The 15,866-nt window shown below is 49.3% G+C and overlaps 5 protein-coding genes across 5 annotated transcripts; 3 read left to right on the forward strand and 2 right to left on the reverse strand.

Moving 5' to 3' along the window:
• Positions 1-2,064: 2,064 nt before the first annotated feature.
• On the reverse strand, positions 2,065-3,247 carry CTRU02_207893 (uncharacterized protein; the record flags this gene model as incomplete). Its single annotated transcript, XM_036733117.1, has 2 exons — positions 2,065-2,573; positions 2,641-3,247. 2 exons carry the CDS (start codon positions 3,245-3,247, stop codon positions 2,065-2,067), a joined length of 1,116 nt encoding a protein of 371 aa, XP_036575158.1.
• A 2,947-nt stretch (positions 3,248-6,194) lies between these two features.
• Positions 6,195-8,096, forward strand: CTRU02_207894 (uncharacterized protein; the record flags this gene model as incomplete). The annotated part of the gene is made up of 1 exon (XM_036733116.2): positions 6,195-8,096. The coding sequence occupies one exon, from the start codon at positions 6,195-6,197 to the stop codon at positions 8,094-8,096; it is 1,902 nt and encodes a 633-aa protein (XP_036575157.2).
• An 836-nt stretch (positions 8,097-8,932) lies between these two features.
• CTRU02_207895 (uncharacterized protein) lies at positions 8,933-10,133 on the forward strand (the record flags this gene model as incomplete). Its single annotated transcript, XM_070204985.1, has 4 exons — positions 8,933-9,222; positions 9,275-9,478; positions 9,529-9,951; positions 10,004-10,133. 4 exons carry the CDS (start codon positions 8,933-8,935, stop codon positions 10,131-10,133), a joined length of 1,047 nt encoding a protein of 348 aa, XP_070061518.1.
• Positions 10,134-10,736: 603 nt separating this feature from the next.
• CTRU02_207896 (MFS monocarboxylate transporter) lies at positions 10,737-12,264 on the forward strand (the record flags this gene model as incomplete). The annotated part of the gene is made up of 3 exons (XM_070204986.1): positions 10,737-10,919; positions 11,032-11,652; positions 11,707-12,264. 3 exons carry the CDS (start codon positions 10,737-10,739, stop codon positions 12,262-12,264), a joined length of 1,362 nt encoding a protein of 453 aa, XP_070061519.1.
• Positions 12,265-12,415: 151 nt separating this feature from the next.
• CTRU02_207897 (Alkaline protease 1-like protein 3) lies at positions 12,416-13,715 on the reverse strand (the record flags this gene model as incomplete). Its single annotated transcript, XM_070204987.1, has 3 exons — positions 12,416-12,846; positions 12,881-13,358; positions 13,413-13,715. 3 exons carry the CDS (start codon positions 13,713-13,715, stop codon positions 12,416-12,418), a joined length of 1,212 nt encoding a protein of 403 aa, XP_070061520.1.
• Between the last annotated feature and the right edge of the window lie 2,151 nt (positions 13,716-15,866).

Raw genomic sequence — 15,866 nt, forward strand, 5'->3', positions numbered from 1 at the left:
CTGAGAATATCATACTTAGAATGGCTACTAGAGAAGCAGTGATCTTTAGCCATAGAAGCCTTCCTAATCGTTACGTGGCCAGGGTATCCCATCGACGGCAGTTGTGCCGCTACTCTCTAAAGGCATGCGCGTACAAGTTACGCTTGAGTACGCATTTGCAGTTTACAGTTTTCTCAACAAAGCGTATGTACACGTGCGCCCCACGTGTACTTGTACCTTCTACTACAGCATCAGCAAATAGCGTTATGTATCAAATGCGATCGCTGGTTAACTTAGTCATGGTTGCAGCAGAAGCTTTGTTCACGCATTACTGCTATCTACGTAGGCACTGCAAGACTACAAGCATGCAGCTTATATTTACACTATGGTTGGACTCTGTCAGATTTCGGCAAATGTACAGCCACTGAACAGAAAAGACAATTTGTTGATTTTGACCAGGGGCTAGAAAGGGGAAAGATCAAAGCGCAAATCCATGTTTAGGTAGCCAGCTCTTTGCACATGTCCAGAACCCACGATTTGATGATCTATGGAGACGTGTCACAAGGTTGGGGACAAATGAATACAGCGAGAGGGATGGAAAAGCCTGAATTTTTGATTCTCCCGCAGTACGTCATTGTTGCTTTGCGTCATGTCCGATACAACTTCGTGTCCCCTGGTGATACTCATTCTGTGTGGGAGGTACACGTACTCCTCTACGTTGTATAACGCATTAATCAGAGGGAGAAATTTCTTCTTCTCCTACCGATGCCCCAAGAAAAGTGGCGTCGGCGCTTTTGGTGTCCTCGATGGGGTGCAATGGCCTGCGTTGCTTAACAAGGTTCCCGTTGGCATCTATGGCCATAAGTAGACCGCAGCCTCCTGAGACGTGGAAGAAAGGATTGGGGCGGAGTTCGAGCTGGCAGTCTAGTCTAGTAAATTAGTTTTGGTTGAATGTGACGAATTGATAATCTTCGATGCAGTTGCGGCTATCTGAGCTGTTCTAGTCGCGTGAGAAGACAGAAGACATTACTACATGGAAAGCCGGACAGCCCAGAAGCGGGCCCGAATTGAGGCCTACTAAGGTACTGTGTCTCCCTGGATGAGTATAATACAATAAGAAACAAATGGGAGTTCGTCAGTTACGCAAATACAAAATGCAAGAATCCGAAGAAAGACGACTTCGCATTATGCTGAATGCTCCAAGTAGATCCCTTAAACTGCATGATCATGTTCATCTTTAGGAGCGCATGCTGAGGTTGAGTATCAAGTCGTTGAACTCAAGCTACTCAACTTACACAGCGCCTTTATTTATTAGATACGTTGCCTTAAGTAGACTTTTCCTCTGCAGCTTCGTTATTTACTTCAATACCTCGAGCTAAAAGGGCGTCAATTAGACGGACGGTATATCCGACAGTATCCTAACTTCCGGCGGAACTCGCTATAGAGAAGCAGAACTTCAAAGCGGCAATAGCTCTGTTTAGAGAAGAGGCAAACATATTAAATAACTTCTTGGCTCAGAGTGTTCTTCATGTTTAAACTGAAAGCAAGGGCGGCCAGGTTCCTGACCAGCATTTCGGATACTCTGCAGCACCACTATAAGATGGCGAGAAAGCCAGGGGGAACAAGGGCAGAAATTTATACCCCTTGAAAAGGAAATGCAACAGTACGGTTTCGTTTCATTCTAGATACGCCTCAAGTTGGAGACATTACTATACAATTGCAATCCGCCGCGTCTTGGGAAAATCTCATTTTACTACTTCCCATGTTTATTCCTTACATCTTTTAAAAGAAGTCTATCGCTAATGACATTGATAACTTTGAGTATTTATACAAGCTCTCCTTAACAATTTCGTATGCTCCCGATGGCAAAATTGTGCTAGGTTGCGAAACACCTTCCAGGGTCAAAAACAGCTCCCTAAGCCACAAAAGCATTTTTATATGCTTTTCTAACAATACTTGCAGGTTGTTTCCGGGAAAATTCCGCGACTATAAGCATAGCTGCAGAGATATACATCGTCATTATCCATAACCCCATCGAATAGACCTGCGTCTAATTTACCAACAATAGGATCCGTCTTCGGGGTCTCAGAATATTTGAGGCACTACCACGCCGATGGCGGACAATACCCATACTGACAATGAAAGTGGCACAGCTCTTTGTAAGTCCCCGTTGGACTTGCTGGGAGTCGCTGTGTTCGAAACGCCTACAGAGCCTGCCACCTCAGTTGTTGTTGGTGACTCGCTCTGGACTGTGGTAGGCGCCGAAGTGGTGGTAAACACCGCTGCGGTGGTAGACTGCTGTGGATAGACGTAGGGCGTCACAGTGGTTGACACACTTGACTTCGGGGGAGCTTCCCATTGAGGTCGCAGACAAGCCAAGGACAATCTTGGGGTCTTTCTGTTGGCCTTATCGACGACGGCGCTATAACCAAACACCGTGCCGACGATAAAGGTGCGGTTAGAAGCTTCGTAATACGCATCCATGTCGCCTTTAGCAACGGCACCAGTACCAATTAGCCACGACGAGTCGGTGATTTGGTCTACTGCTAGGACCTTGGCGGTGTATTCATCCTCGAAGGCCTCCGAACTCCAAGCTAAGCAACAAGACTCGTTAGAAACGAATGCCCAAGAATCACTCTTGGAAAGACGACGTTTACTTACCGATCACATCGCCACGAATCAGACCGAGTGTGTCTTGACAACTCACAGGAACTGGGTCGAAAGTTAATGCAGAGCAAGGTACGTCGGGATCCTCTTTAAACCAGCCCTTTGTAAGGCTATCCTCAAAGTCCGCTCGGCATTCCGCGGATAGGAAGCCGCAGTCGTGATCGACTTGTGCAGTGGGATCAGGCCGCTTGCTCACGAAATAGTGTCGGCAAATGTACCATGACGGATCTATAGCCTTAGGGACACCCTTCGCCGTATTCATCAAGGCCTCAGGAACGCTAAATGTAAGCGCTGTGACCTCTGTCGACCGGTACTTAGCGACACTCTCCGGCCACGGCACGTCATGGGCGATGCGCAGGTGAGCCTGGAAGCCTTCGATTGGAGAGCCAGGATAAGGTTTCGTCCAGTCAAAGCCGCCATAGCTAGACACGTCTGATGTAGAAGGGTGCTGGAAAGCTGCCTCGACATCTGGCCACGAGATTCGAGCAGCGTTAGATTTGTTGGCGAGGAATTCTTGGTTTTCAAAATATATATAAGGCGTAAACTCGTTGGCTCCAGCAAGAACTGCAGCCAAGGCGGCCAGAAGACTGTAATGAGACATGATGCGAGTGGATTCTTTCACCTGATGATCGAAAAGTGCCCTTGAGGATTGGACGTAGCTCGAGGAGGCTACGTATAAAGACCCGGGACTTGCTGCACCATGGACTGGCTACATTCCGATGCAGTGGCCCGAGGACAATCAGATGCTCTATCTATATCCGCAAGTAGGTTTGCTGTAATTATGTACTTTGTTTTTTGCCAGTGGATCCGTAACCACTAGGTAGCCATGAAAAGTCCCTGCAGCAAGGGTTAGCAATTTCGAGATAGTTTTGTTGGTTCAATGATCCACCGGCTAGAAGTGCGGCACAGCACGCCCGACGTTGAACTTGGCCTGCGTCCGGGTATCTTCCTGCAAAGCTCAGGTAAGGCAATTTAAACCACTTTTCTTGCCTCGGTACCCGCTTGGCAAAGCTTGTCTGCTCTTTGTCCCGTCCACGTTGGCTCTCTTATTCACGGCTCTCTATCGGAAGAATCCGGTATGCTCGGGGTCTTTTTGCCAAGATTCAATTATGACACAATGGTGATCGAGTCAGCTTTTGATATATATGGTCTAGATCATAGGCTGATTCCAATCAGTGAAGCATCACGAAGACAGAGGCTCTGGGCTACCGGAGTTTGGAGCTGAGCAAAATCGGCAGCGAACGAAGCAGGGCTAGCTGCCTATAGAGTGAGCTGTCACAAGCTTCAGCCTTGATATCTACTTGATCAAATTACAGTGATGGGATATCACCCAACGGACCAAGCAACCCATTTGCGTTGTTAAATGCTCACTTGATTCAGCCCACCCCTGCGTAAAACTCCCACATCATAGCCTTTCAGTTGTTCAAACAAATACATCTCGCCAAATGAAACATCCATTCTGTTCTGCCCTTTCGTTTTCCTATTAAGCGTTATAAGCAAACTCTTTGTCAGCAAAAGTGTAACCCAACTTACACCTCAGCTACCCGAAACTTCATAACCTCACTCTCTTTCATTGCCTCTCCAGTGACATTTTAAATTTTGAGCCATCAAAACGACATTGCACAGTCTAGTATAGATACTGGTTGTTCAGACTATGCTAGATGCCAGTGCTGTTGACGCCCCCGAAAATATCTAGGAATGACTGGCCCACACACTGGAAAAAGAATGTACGGATTCTTGCAACCACTGTTTTCCAAGGTTCTTTGCATGGATCGTATTGCAGTTTGTAAGTGTTCGCTGCTGTAAGTATAAATAGCAATCAGAGTATTTGGTTTTGGTTCCAAGCTACGTTGTGCTTGGTACGGTATTCCAGTTGCTAAAGTGCTAATGTTGGATCGCGTAACTATTTGTTCCCATCTACAAATTTTAGAGTTTCCGGACCATCACCAGTATAGCAGGCATCCGAGATGATGGCTCAAACCGAGGGTGCGCGAATCAGGCTTACGGAAATCAGATATTTCCGGCACCGTTTGGTATGCACTCTATATTGAGGTATTTCTTCCTGTTGGAGTCTTTCAACACGCTACAAAAGATCCCTGCCCCATACCTTATTTGATCTGTTCCTCCTCATTCTTGTCAAGTTCAGGAACCAACACAAGAACCAACATGCGCTGTGGGCCACGTTACGGGTCAACAATGTCCGCCTCTTTACACGATTGGTAAGTTCACACCCTGGTTTTTGTTTGGTTCCAACAACATCGACTGATGAGGCCCATTCTTTGCAACAGTGATGATAACCGTACCTGAACACAAGCATCGCCGGGCCGCACTTCCGAGATCAAAACCCTCTCCACCCGTGTCCTGAGTATATACAATGCTACAGTAATGGGTTTCGCTGAGCACAAGGGGGACATCGTTCCAGCTGTCACAATGTCAGCGTTGATTGCCTTGAAGTGCCGTAGGTGAAGAAGTCAGGAGTCGGAAAGGAAACGGACTGGGAAAAGCTCGTTTTAGATATACTCTCTATTGCTCTATCTGTCCTCCTGCTTTTTGCCGGTGAGATCGTTGGCGCAGCGTTTGGTGGCGCAGCGGCGATAGCTCGCATAGCAATGTTTTTCGGTGAGGTTCTTAATCTTTCACTAACAATTGAGAGCACCAGTAGGGAACCTAGCAGCACCATTTACGACGACGATAAGGGCTCTCATCTTGGGATCGCATGAAGATGCGTCTGGACGAACATCATAGTAGGCTTCAAACAAGCGACTGGATCCAGAGGAGCATTGTCCGCAGAGAAGCTGGACATTTTTGGCCCAAAAATTGAGGCGAAAGACGCTGATATGCAAAATATTGTTAATAAATGTGATTAGATAACGACAGTAGGCTTATATTAGGCATCACGGTAGTCTTTTGTACAAGACAAAGACGTCCCCTCGGTTGTGGCGTGGCAACACAGGTCAAGATCAGCTTACAACGGTCATGCACAGAGTCGCTCAGAACATGGGGTTTGTCGCCAGCTATTGATATTTATCCCCTTTTTTTAGTTTCTGTAAATCCATCGCATCTCACTGCATTGAGATTTTGAAAATCATTTAGATTTGTGAACTCTGCAGCGTAAACTAACTCGACATTACGGATATCCAGCTGATGTAGACTTGTCGGCATGTTTGGCTGGGACTGGTCAGAACCGGGGTCCCTTGTCCCGTCATATGACCACTTAGTGGACAGAAATTCAGTTCTTATCCCTACACACGGCCTGATACAGTGGAGTTAGACCTTTTCAGGTAACTGATTCCGGGGACCCTGGCATGATGGGTTGCTCAGCGGCGGCCCTCGCCGAATCCTTTGTGTCTTAAGTCCTATTAAGCAATGTCTTCCTTCATCCAACCCGAACAGTTGTCTGATCTCCAAGACAAGCTCCCCTGACCCTTCAGACCTTACAACCGCATTTAGAGCAGTCGACTGGGGTTATGTACTGCTGAGAAATCAATATTATCCGCACGGAGTATGCCACTCAACTTTCTCGCTGAGGGGTGTATAACGAACGCACAATGTTCAGTTCGTTCGCACGCCGCTGCACGGTCATCCCTCAAACAATCAGCGCTTTTTCTCACCGGTCACCTTATGTTCAGCCTCGGAAGACCCATTTGTGTTGCGATCTGAATCACTCGCCATCAAACTGCCTGCCAATATCCACTTCATCGACAAAGAATTTGGGTTATGGGTATGAACGTGCGACAGATAAAAGACAAGTAGAAATCAGAGATAATGTTGCAGCTTATCATGGAAAAAGGCTGCCGCGGTGGACCCAACAACACGCAATGGACTCCGAGGAATATTTCCTTATCCGGGGAATCCGACACAACGGAAGCTTCGCTAAATCACCCAAAGTCACCAAACTTTGCTCAGAAAAACAAAGGGATCGTTTAGCTCGGGCCCGTAACGCTCGCCTGATTATGAGTAACACAATACCAGACATTTCTTCCGAGGCAGTGAAGCCTTATTGTATATGGTACCCCGACACCGCCACAGAAGAAACATACCGGGCACTAGCCTCTCGGTATCCCGACATGCGATATCACGTTGGACGAGCATGTGCCGTTGCGGGATATAAAACACTGTATGACGAACTCGACTTATTGCCAGATGTTTCCATTGCGGAAGAAGCTCGAGATAATGGCCACGATGACATATTTGAAACAATCACCAGTCAACCTGCCAGGTATGCTGTCATGAATGACTACACCCGAACGGTCAACCTCGAATCCCCTACTGTTGTGGTCGGACTCAACGGCGATACCGCCGTCCGATCTTCGCTACAAAATGGTCCTCCCTATTCTAGCGGCTTTCCGATCTCCTACTTTAATGAGGACCTGCCATATTCCTATCCCGACGCCTATTTCGATATACAAGAAGACTTGCATGTTGGCCATACTGGGTGGCCCAGGCCTGACGGGGCGGCATTAGAAAGTCAGTATGCTTACTTGGCGCACACACCACTGCCTCGGGATTTGCCTCCTATCAACAAAGACGTTTTGATTCTTTTGGCGGCTTGGGATGGCAATTTTGAGCGCTATTCCCGCCTACGGCGACCGGTGCTCATACGCAACGAGCTAACGGCTGTTATTCGCGGTGCCTACCACCATACCCCCTTTGCCAGATGGCTAGAGACGTGTGCCGATGAAATCTTTCCAGGCTTCTGCGAGGACATCATGCAGGCTGTTCATGCACGGTTTATCATGAACAACGACCTCTCTCGGATTGATAGTGATACCGATGGTGATACCCTTCCATCCTTTTTCTGGTGGCCTCATTGTCCGCAGGAGAGGACTTTGCGAGAGCTGGCATGGCGACGTACAGATCTCAAGCACCAAGTCACTCTCGCCTGCATAGTTGGGAACTTTTATAAACTTTTCGACGAATTGCTAGCCACAATGAAGCCCACTCAACTGCAATGGGAACTTGCGATCCAGTCCCCCATCAGCTATTTCCGAAAGCAACTAATGAGACGCGCCGAGCAAGAGGGGGACGTTGAGTTCGAGGGCGACGAGAGTGACCTGAAAGGCTACTGGGAGAATCCGTGGCCATCTGAAGACGCATGGAGCAGGAAGTATCTGCGACCGGATAAGGAGATGTATGTTGATGGTGGCACGTACGATATTTCGAAAGCGGACATTTCGAACGAGCTCGGCAACTACCATGTTGACGATCGTGACTATGTCTGTTTTTCACCGCCGCCAGATCACGATCTTTTGAGTAAAGGTATGCACCGGCAGATCTCCAGATGGCATCGTATCATCAGTACCACAGATAAGACAAGGCAGGAGGCGGCGAAGAATGAGAGGCCTTCCGTTGTGTACCCATACTTTGGTAAACCGGATCGCTACAAGACCCCAGCGCCCGAACCCAAATATCCGAAGGACTTTACATATGAAGAGGAGGAAGAGGACTAGACCGGAAATGGAACTTCGCTGCCAACGATGAAAAGCTTCCGTGATAGCTCACACCTGTGTACATGTAAGATATAATATGTCGGAGTGATCCTAGACCTCAAGGTTAGGTTAGGAGTGCGTAAATATATCATCTCATCTTCTATGCCACCGATTACGGACTGCTAATAAGCACATGGCCTGCGGAGTCTGAGCTAATGAGACGCAGGTACTGTAACTTCTAATCGAATAGCGAGTACTGTGTGCTTATAAGGCTTGGAGAAATGGCCGGTCTGTAAATGGGCAGTCTTGTACCCCTGGCCAGATTGCAGTTGACGGGATAGTTGCGAATAGCTGTTTACCGGTCCTCTTACGGGCTTTCGGATTTATGCCATCATGAGCGGCAACCATCTTTCGCGATCATTCGTGAGAGGAGATTTCGGTTGGTCCGTCACGCCGCCAGGGAATGTACTTGATATCTGACGCCTTGGTCGGGGAGTTCGGTACCCCAGAACGCGGATCGACAATGCATCCCCGCTTGGCTCCTCACCAAACCCTTTCCGAACCGAACCGAACCGAAACGCCGGACCGGGCAGGACCACCCCCGAATGTGGACCGGCGTTTGTGCGCTTGAGTGCGGGGCCGGATGATGCTGAGACATCGGCAAAGCGTTTGGACTTGTTTGCAGTCAAACTGCGCCCAGTGGAAGGAAATATAATATAGCATATGCCGTGTCCCTACTCATCTCGAATTTTCAAACATCAATCTCTTTTTCAGTGCTCGACAGTATTTGGGCATATGTCAATCACCTGAAACCACCTGCATGATACTTTTTTGAGACCTTTACAACCCGCTTCAAAATGGCCACACAAACGCAGACTGTGAGCGAGACCGAGGTTACACGGACATTTGCTGCTCAGTTTGAGACCAAAGACCTCGTCACGTTTGACACCAGCAAGCATTACGGCGACTGGCGCGATGAGTTCCATAAGAATGGCTGCGTGGTCATTAAGAATGTGATCAGTCCAGAGCGCGCCCAGTACTACTGCGATAAACAAATCGAATGGCTCAAGAAGTTTGATCTTGGCTTTGATGAAAAGGACCCATCAACATGGACTGCCGATCACCTTCCTGTCAGCTTCAAGGGAGGGTACGCGTCTCCGTCTCACTACTGAAGTTCGTCAAGCTAACATGAGTGCTAGCATGTATTCGGCATACGGTGCATCTCATGAGAAGATGGCCTGGGAAGCCCGAATGGAGCCAAAGATTGTCGAAGTCTTTGAGAAGCTGTGGGGCACCAACGAACTCATCACTTCGTTTGACGGAATGAACATTTCCATGCCGAACCGAAAAGACATTACCTGGAGTCCGTGGCCACACTGCGATCAGAACCCCGAGAGAAAAGGGTAAGCACGCGGGTCTATAGATAATCTTCCAACAAGCTAACAAATTGCAGCATGCAGGCCGTTCAAGGCCTTCTTAACTTCGCCCCCAACGGCCCTAAAGATGGTGGCTTGATGCTCATGAGGGGCTCCGCCAAGCTCTTTGACGAGTTCTTTGCACACAAGCGAGAGTCCGCGGACCACGAGGACGCCCCGCCCCCGGAAATCAAGTTCATGGATCTCTTTCTCTTCAGCGAAAAAGACGTCAAGTGGTTCGAGAGCAAAGGTTGCGAACTTTTCAAGGTCAACATGGAGCCCGGCGATTTTGTACTGTGGGATTCGCGCACCATGCATTATGCCCGATTCCCCGAGGGTGATCAGATCAGACACGTGCAGTACATTTGCATGACACCCCGCAAGTTCGCGACTGATGAGGCTCTCGAGGCCAAGAAGTTCTGCTTTGAGAACTGGTACGGCACTACACACTGGCCCCACTGGTGAGTTTTCCTCGGTTCGTCTTCCGGCTGTGCATTAGTTAACAATCGGTAGCAACATCCGTCCTTCGCAAGATAAACCAAAGAGGAATGGCGAGGTGTGCCCTAAATACCGATCGGAGCCGTTCGAGAAACCTGAGATCACGGACAGGCTGCTGAAGTTGGCTGGTGTTAAGCCGTATTGAATACGACGGCACAAGTTCCAAGACCTGAATACTATAAATTAGAATAAATTGGGAATTGTACAAGAATGCAACATTAAAAATAATTAACCACTGCTTTCATCCTCCACAATGATGAACATAAAGGATTAACCAAAAACATGTCTTGTAATTGGTGGATTCACATTTACCGAGCCAAGCTCATCGGCCGATCGCCGGCCGATGCCCGCTGCAGTTGAGACTAGGCAAGTTTACAAAGCACACAGGAAACGGCGTGCCTGAAAGTCGCATTAATAATGGGAACACACGGGGGGGAGTCATGACACTTAAGTAATTGGCCGGGAATAGGCAAACTGTTGCGTAAACACGGTGGCCGGCAAGGTTGATTCTTGCCGATGGGTTCCTGGGCCGAACTCGGAAAATATGTCGATCTTGGCGCGGGGCCGGCCTTTAATAAATGAATCTAGTCCTGAGCGATCAGCAATGGAAAAAATTTGAGGATTCTCGTTGGTGACCACGTCTGGTGCTTTCTTGTTGTTACTTTGACAGTTTGTGTTGTTCTTGGAGATAGAGCTTCGATTTCGAGATAATATCCCTTGAACCAATTGACTTTTTTTGCGTTCCATCATGGAGGAGAAATCGCGTTCAACTCAATATGAATCCCAACCACCGGGCGCAGCACCCGATCGCCAAGACCAGCTTCCTGTTGATTCCGCAGATGCCCCCTCTGGTCGGAGCCTCAGCCGTAGCGCGTCTCGGCCGAGTGCCATTATCGATACGCCCCCAGATGGAGGCTTAAGGGCATGGATGGTTGGTTAGTATCGTCGTCTATGCAATGATTGCATCATTCGGGGGGGGTTAAACTAATTGGTAATAGTACTGAGTACGCATCTGGTAACAATGAATACCTGGTGAGTTATTCGGCCGATGGACAAATACAACCACGCTGACAAGTCAAAGGGGCGTGGCCAACTCATTCGGAGTCTTCCAACCGTATTTCACCACTTTATTCGAGCGCTCGCCGTCCGACGTATCATGGATTGGTTCATTCGAAGTCTTTCTCTTGTTCTTCGTGGGCACGTTCACTGGACGATGGACTGACATGGGTTTCTTCCGACCGCTCTTCATCGTCGGCTCCGCGCTTGTTGTGCTGGGGATGATCGGCGCCTCGTTCTGCACGACATACTGGCAATTCTTCCTCGCACAGGGTATTTGCCTGGGCCTTGGCAATGGATGTCTCTTCTGCCCGACTATGGCTGTTACATCTACGTACTTTGCGAAACGTCGCGCTCTCGCGTTCGGAATTACCGCGGCTGGGGCTACCATCGGTGGACTAGCATTCCCTAGTATGGTTCGACAACTGCTGCCGCAGATTGGACTCGGCTGGACAATGAGGACAATTGCCTTGATCCAGCTGGTGACGCTGGCCGTCGCCGGGCTCCTCATCAAGACTAGAATACCTCCGCGACAGGCAGCGCCCTTGGTTGAGTGGGGTGCGTTCAAGGAATCCGAATACAGCTTTTACGCTGTCGGTGCGTTTATGGTAAGAACACATTTCACATCGATCGAGTTTACAGCTCATGCTCATGTTTGACAGTGTTTCTGGGGAATCTACTTTGCATTCCATTACCTCGCGGCTTATTCTCGCGATATCATGGGGCTGTCTTACACAGACTCGTTGGACCTCTTGTTAGTCCTGAACGGTGTCGGTGCGTTTGGCCGAATCATCCCAAGCCAGATCGCCGACATGGTTGGCACAATCAACATTTTCGCACCCATGGCCTTCATGACCGGCACCATCATGTACTGCTGGATGGCAGTCACCAACACTACGGGCTTGTATGTGTGGTCGGTGTTCTACGGTTTCTCAGTGGGAGGTGTGCAAGCGCTGTTCCCGGCAGTTTTGAGTAGCTTGACCACAGACCCTCAGAAGCAGGGCACCCGTATGGGCATGGTGTTTACCATTGTTAGTTTTGCAAGTTTGACCGGCTCGCCGATTGCGGGAGCCATCATCGATGCGCAGGGAGGGAAATACTCGGGGGCACAAGCTTTCGCGGGAACTTGTCTTATCCTAGGCATGACCTGCGTTCTTACTGCGAGAGTCTGCAAGACGAGGAAGATGGGAGTTGGTGCGCTAGCTTGGGTCAAAGTTTGATCCGACGATAATAAATAGATTAATTGATCGTCCTCCTTCAAAGGGCATAAGGTCAACGTGTCTTGGAAATAGACAAGCTATAATTCTCAATGGGAAAAAAGTCATATGTACTACATTAATTATATACAGTAGAATTCGGTTTATCTATCCCTTACTCGACGCCGTTGAAAGCAATCAAGTTGGGAGAGCCACTGCGCAGTCCAGTAGCGGCACCCTCCGTAGCAAGCTCCAGGATGCGAGCCTTCAGAGCTGCGGGAGTTCCAATGTTCTCAACCACGGCAAGGTACAATGCAAGGCCAACAACGTGGGGAGTGGCCATAGAAGTACCGGTGTTGGAAGCAGTGGCAGTGTTGGAGCCAATGTACGCCGACAGCACTCCAGTTCCAGGAGCAAGAATGTCAACGGCGTCACCGTAGTTGGAGTAAGTGTCTTCTCTCCAGTTGGAGTTAATGGCACCGACAGTGAGAGCCTCGGGAGCGGACGCAGGGGAGCGGGTGGAGGCAGGAAGGTTCTCGTTACCAGATGCAACAACGCTGAGCACGCCGGCCTCGAAGGCAGCTTTAACGGCGTTGTTGTAGGCTACGGAAGAAGGACCACCTGGATGTTGTCAGCATAAATTCGGTGTGACCTGATTCGCGGATAGTCTTACCCAAAGACATGTTAATGACGGAGCGGCTCTCGCGGCCCTTGGCAATGATATCCTGAACAGCCCACTGGTAGCCCTGGAGGATGATGGAAGTCGTCGATTCCCGGCCGATGAAGACCTTGACATCAATCAAAGTAGCCTTCTTGGCAACACCGTAGGTCTTGCCACCAATGGTGCCAGCAACGTGGGTGCCGTGACCGAAAGTGTCGTCAAAGACACCACCGGCACCGTTGTAGCCTTGCTCGGCACGGCCCTCGAACTCGGTGTGGTTGACGTTGATACCACTGTCGACAATGTATGCGTAGGTACCCTCGCCGGCAGAGTCATCATAGCGGTACGTCCTTGAGCCAGAAGTGCGGCTCGAAATGGAACCGAGACCCCAGGTGGCGCCGGTCTGGCTGGTGACGGCCTCCAGAGTGAAGATTTGTTCGGGCTCAATGTCGGCAACCTAGGTTTGGTTAGAGGATTGTCTCTCATGTGCAGTTACTTGGAGGAATCATACATCAGGGTTGTTCTTCAGCTCCTCGATGGTAGCATCATCGAAGTGGCCAGAGTAGCCGTGGAACTTGCCAATGTCCCACTTGTTCTCAACACCTGCGGTGTCGCGGCGGGAAAGGCTGCGCTTGTGAACGGCATCAACCCAGCTCATGTGAGTGTCGATGTCGCGGGTCGAGATGCCCGTCTTCAGGGTAACGATGAATTTGCCAGCGACATTGGGTGCGGTCTCAGTCTGGGGCGTCGGAGCGGCCGCTCCGAAGGGGACCAGAGCGGCGACAAGGGCTGCGAAGTTCTTGAAGTTGACCATTGTGGCGGCTGGACCTTGGTTGATACGGTGCTAAGAAAAACTAGAAGTAGGAGACGTGAGAGACTGCTAGAGTGAGGGACAGCACACATCAGGATGGAGGGGCAGAGCGGCTCATATTTGTGTGTCTGGCTGAAAGCCTTGGTCATGACTAGGACGCCGTGAGGCGAGATACCCATGCAAGAAGCAAATAGACCAAAATCTCACATAAACTCACAGAGATCCGGGGTCGTGACGTACACCGCGGTACATTCCAGGAAAACCCACCGCGGCATTTCCTACCTGTCATCTCATGAAGGGTTCCTTCGAGCGGGAAGGGAGCGGCCAAGATGAAGCCAAGAGGCTCCACGAACTGGCGATGGATGCCAAAGTACGGGGGCAAACCCAATCAAAAGGTAACAACAACCAACAAGGCCCACTGCTAACTCGTATAATTAGTAGTTAATATAGAGAGCCTGCTAGGCTGCCGCATGATACGCCCATCGCCTTGCACGATTCCCATGTATTTCCATGTATGGCCGATTAAGGAAACCTTGGTGTTGGTGGCTTGTAGTGGCATTGTTCACAATGGGGTTCCGGAGCATTTTAGAAGTAGCTTAGCAGGGTTCTTTGAAGCGCGATGTCACCTCATCTCAAAAAGAGCTGCCTTAATGGGAATCGGGACCGAAATCGCAGCTGTCATGGACGCTTGTTCTTCACATAAGGCTTGGCGAGAGAAAGGGGGAATGCAGATTTTTGACACATGGAGAGAGAGATCGGCATTCAAGTCGTCGGTAGGAGAAGGCCGTGTGTGCCTTGCATGTTCCTGGCGATGTCGGCGGTGGCCGATGGGTTAACGGTTTTGACTCGGTAGTCTTGGCCCCGGCCTTTCTGTGCCGTACTAAGCTTAATAACCTTGTTCCTTTTAAGCGTGGAGCCTCAGAGGGCAGATCAAGCTGTTGGACATGAGAGATGCGCTAAGAGTGGGATTTAATATTGTACTGCGAATCTCGCCCTTTCACCTCGGTTCCACGTCTAGCCGTTTCACACAAATCTCGGCAACATCGCTTGCAGTTCTGTCCTTCAGTTGATTGTGTGACCTAAATAGCAATATAATAATGAGTTGTGTATTTGTTAGTACATTGGATAGATAGTAGACCGATGCGAGGTTCCGACAACTAGTGGCCTGTTGATGACAAACAAGAAAATGCGCACAGCCCGAAAGGACATAGAGGCTTAACAGCCACAGAAGGCTGTAGGATTCAGAGCCATGGCGATGGCGATGACAGGAACCTCATCCCGACTAGGCATCTTCTTTCATATTGTCAGAACTGTGGCAAAGCTCATATAGGAAGGAGATATTGACATATGCTGCATTTCCGTTCCACTCAAATTTAAAGAAAGATCATTTGTCTCATGTTGATGGCGGAGCAGGGCGAATAGGAAGCAAACTGGATACCCAGGGCATAAACATCCCCGTAAAATGGAGCCTCGGCAGCCAAGGACTAAGCCCACACACAAGAAATATGAGTGCCCCTGGGTGAAGCCAAGCACAAAATCAAGCTTCGAGGCTTGAGTGATTCCTTTTTAAATCCTATGTAGGAGTCAGTTCCAGCCAAGAATTCAAGCCACCAGAGGCCTGCTGAGTTCGGTTAGAGGTTTTTTGGTGATTCACCTGGCATTCTTCCGTCTTGACTATTTCAGGAGCGCCAGCTGTTGTGCCAGTCAACCACGCCCATTCATCGCCAAAAATAAGACTTCAATGCATCAACTTTGTAATTTGTTGTGAAAGTGTATGTATCTTTTGGATGTTTAGGCCGTCAAGTCTCCCTCAAATCATCCACCCACCGGGCTGAGATCTGCGGGCAGAAAAGTATAACCACAACTGAGTCAACAGGCGTAAACTGTGGGTGGCAGGCCTCGCCGGCCCGTCACGTGGGCTGACGGCCGCCACCACTGGTCTTAGCCAGCCTCCACAGCCCTCTAGCCAGTTAGTTAGTTCTTCCACCAACAACACCACTTTTCCCATTCTGAGCGTTCTGTGCCGGTTCTCGCCCACATAAACCTTGTGTTCCACGCCAATGGAAGATAAACATTGAGAATCCCGATAGAGTATAAACTCTAAATGTACGACTGGAATTTCTCTCCAAGTATATTACTACTTCTTATGTTGAG

Source organism: Colletotrichum truncatum, assembly GCF_014235925.2.
Source record: "Colletotrichum truncatum strain CMES1059 chromosome Unknown Contig_0004, whole genome shotgun sequence".
Taxonomy (NCBI): domain Eukaryota; kingdom Fungi; phylum Ascomycota; class Sordariomycetes; order Glomerellales; family Glomerellaceae; genus Colletotrichum; species Colletotrichum truncatum.